At 73.3% G+C, this 1,705-nt stretch overlaps 1 protein-coding gene across 1 annotated transcript in view; it reads right to left on the reverse strand.

Annotated features, from left to right (window-relative positions):
* AK1 (adenylate kinase 1) overlaps window positions 1-1,680 on the reverse strand; it is an 11,112-nt gene extending 9,432 nt beyond the window's left edge. The window contains exons 1-2 of the mRNA XM_085320064.1: window positions 1,534-1,680; window positions 629-671 (exon numbers count right to left, since the gene is read on the reverse strand). Coding sequence (XP_085176190.1) covers window positions 629-638 — 10 coding nt within the window. The 5' untranslated portion in view covers window positions 639-671; window positions 1,534-1,680. The remainder of the gene's footprint in view (window positions 1-628; window positions 672-1,533) is intronic.
* Between the last annotated feature and the right edge of the window lie 25 nt (window positions 1,681-1,705).

Genomic DNA, 1,705 nt, shown 5'->3' on the forward strand with positions numbered 1-1,705 from the left:
TGGAGCATCCCACCACTGGAGCATCCCACCACCGGAGCCTCCCACCATTGGAGCATCCCACCACCAGAGCATCCCATCATTGGAGAATCCCACTGCTGACGCATCCCACCCCCAGAGCCTCCCATCAATGGAGCATCCCACCACCAGAGCATCCCACCACCAGAGCATCCCATCATTGGAGCCTCCCATCAATGGAGCATCCCAGCACCAGAGCATCCCATCAGTGGAGCATCCCACCCCCAGAGCCTCCCATGATTGGAGCATCCCACCGCTGAAGCCTCCCAGTGCCAAAGCACCCCCCCCTTCCAGAGCCTCCCAGTGCTGGAGGCTCCCAGTGCTGGAGCCTCTTGGCACCAGAGTGGCTCTTTCCCACCTGGCAGGGCGGCAGCGTGGGGGCAATGCCCGGCCGCCGCAAGGCTGAGGGAGGAGAGCTAAAAATAAGGCGGAGGCGCCTCGGCGCYGCTCTCCGCCGTCTCCCGGTTACAGCCTTCTGAAATTTCAGCTCCTCCGGCAGCCGGCGATCCCTGGGGCTGGGCCGGAGCCAAGCGGCTGGCYGGGGGACGTGGGGCGCCTGGGGGGCCGGAGGGACGCTGCGGGGGGGACAGCCGGCGGCGCGGGGCCCGCTCACCTGCCGACATGCTGCGGCGGTCCGGGCTCCAGAGAGCTGCAGGCTGCAAGGGAAAAGGGGCCGAGCGGCTCTACCGCGGCGCCGTGCCGCGGGCCGGCCGGCGTCCCCCGCACCCAGTCCTGCAGCACCCGCGCCGCGTCGCCCCGGCCTCCCCAAACCAGCCCGACCGGCCGGCGCGGCGCACGCCGGGCACGGCCTCCCCCGGCACGGCCTCCCCCGGCACGGCCTCCCCCCGGCACGGCCTCCCCCGGCACGGCCTCGGCGCTGCCGCGCCGCGGGGTCGCCTTCCAGGCTGCAAAGGGCAGGCGGCTAAGTTTGGCCGGGCGTAAATGTTGCCGAGGTGCCGTCCCCAGGTGCCCCCAGCGCGGGCGATGCTGAGGCGGGCAGGGTGCTCAGCGCCCTGTGCACCGCGCTGCGGACCCCCCGCGGGCTCGTTTGGCATAGGACCCTCCCCCCCCACCCGTGGGTGCTCCCAGCAAATCCAGCCCAGCTGGGTGCAGGAGCGAGTGGGTTTTGCCCCCCTCCCCCGCCGATGGGGGAGGGAGGGAACCCGAGGCACGGATGTTCAAACGACCCCCAAGGTCACGGCCCCGGCGGTCCCGGTCCCCCCCCACCTCGCCGGCGGTGCACGGAGACGGCCCCGGCGGCGGCGGGCAGCTGGCCGGAGAAAACGCTTGCAGCGAGGGAGCAGCCGCTCACTGCCGCCCGGGGCCGGGGGGACCCGCCGGGAGGGGGCCGTGGTGGGGGGGGGGTCGCCCCGGAGCAGGGATGCAGGGATGCGGGAGCCGCGGCCGGAGCAGGCGCGGGGGGAGCCCGGGGGTGGCTGGAGGCGGTGGTGTTTTTTTGGGGGGGGGGGGAATGGCGCTGCCGCGGCCCCCCGCCGCGCGCCCGGCCTGGCCACTGACCTGGGGGTGCCGGGCTGGAGCCGCGCCGGGGGGTCAGCGAGCGGCGGGTCGGGCTCGCCGCAGCCGGCCGTCCTGCCCGGCTGCCGTGACCGCTATATATATGGACGCATATATCTATATATACACGGCCGGCGGAGCCGCACGGCGGCGCGGCCGCGCTGCATGCCGGGAG

Source organism: Rhea americana, unplaced genomic scaffold, assembly GCF_003343005.1.
Source record: "Rhea americana isolate MKP2758 unplaced genomic scaffold, rheAme1 scaffold_61, whole genome shotgun sequence".
In the NCBI taxonomy this organism is placed as follows: domain Eukaryota; kingdom Metazoa; phylum Chordata; class Aves; order Rheiformes; family Rheidae; genus Rhea; species Rhea americana.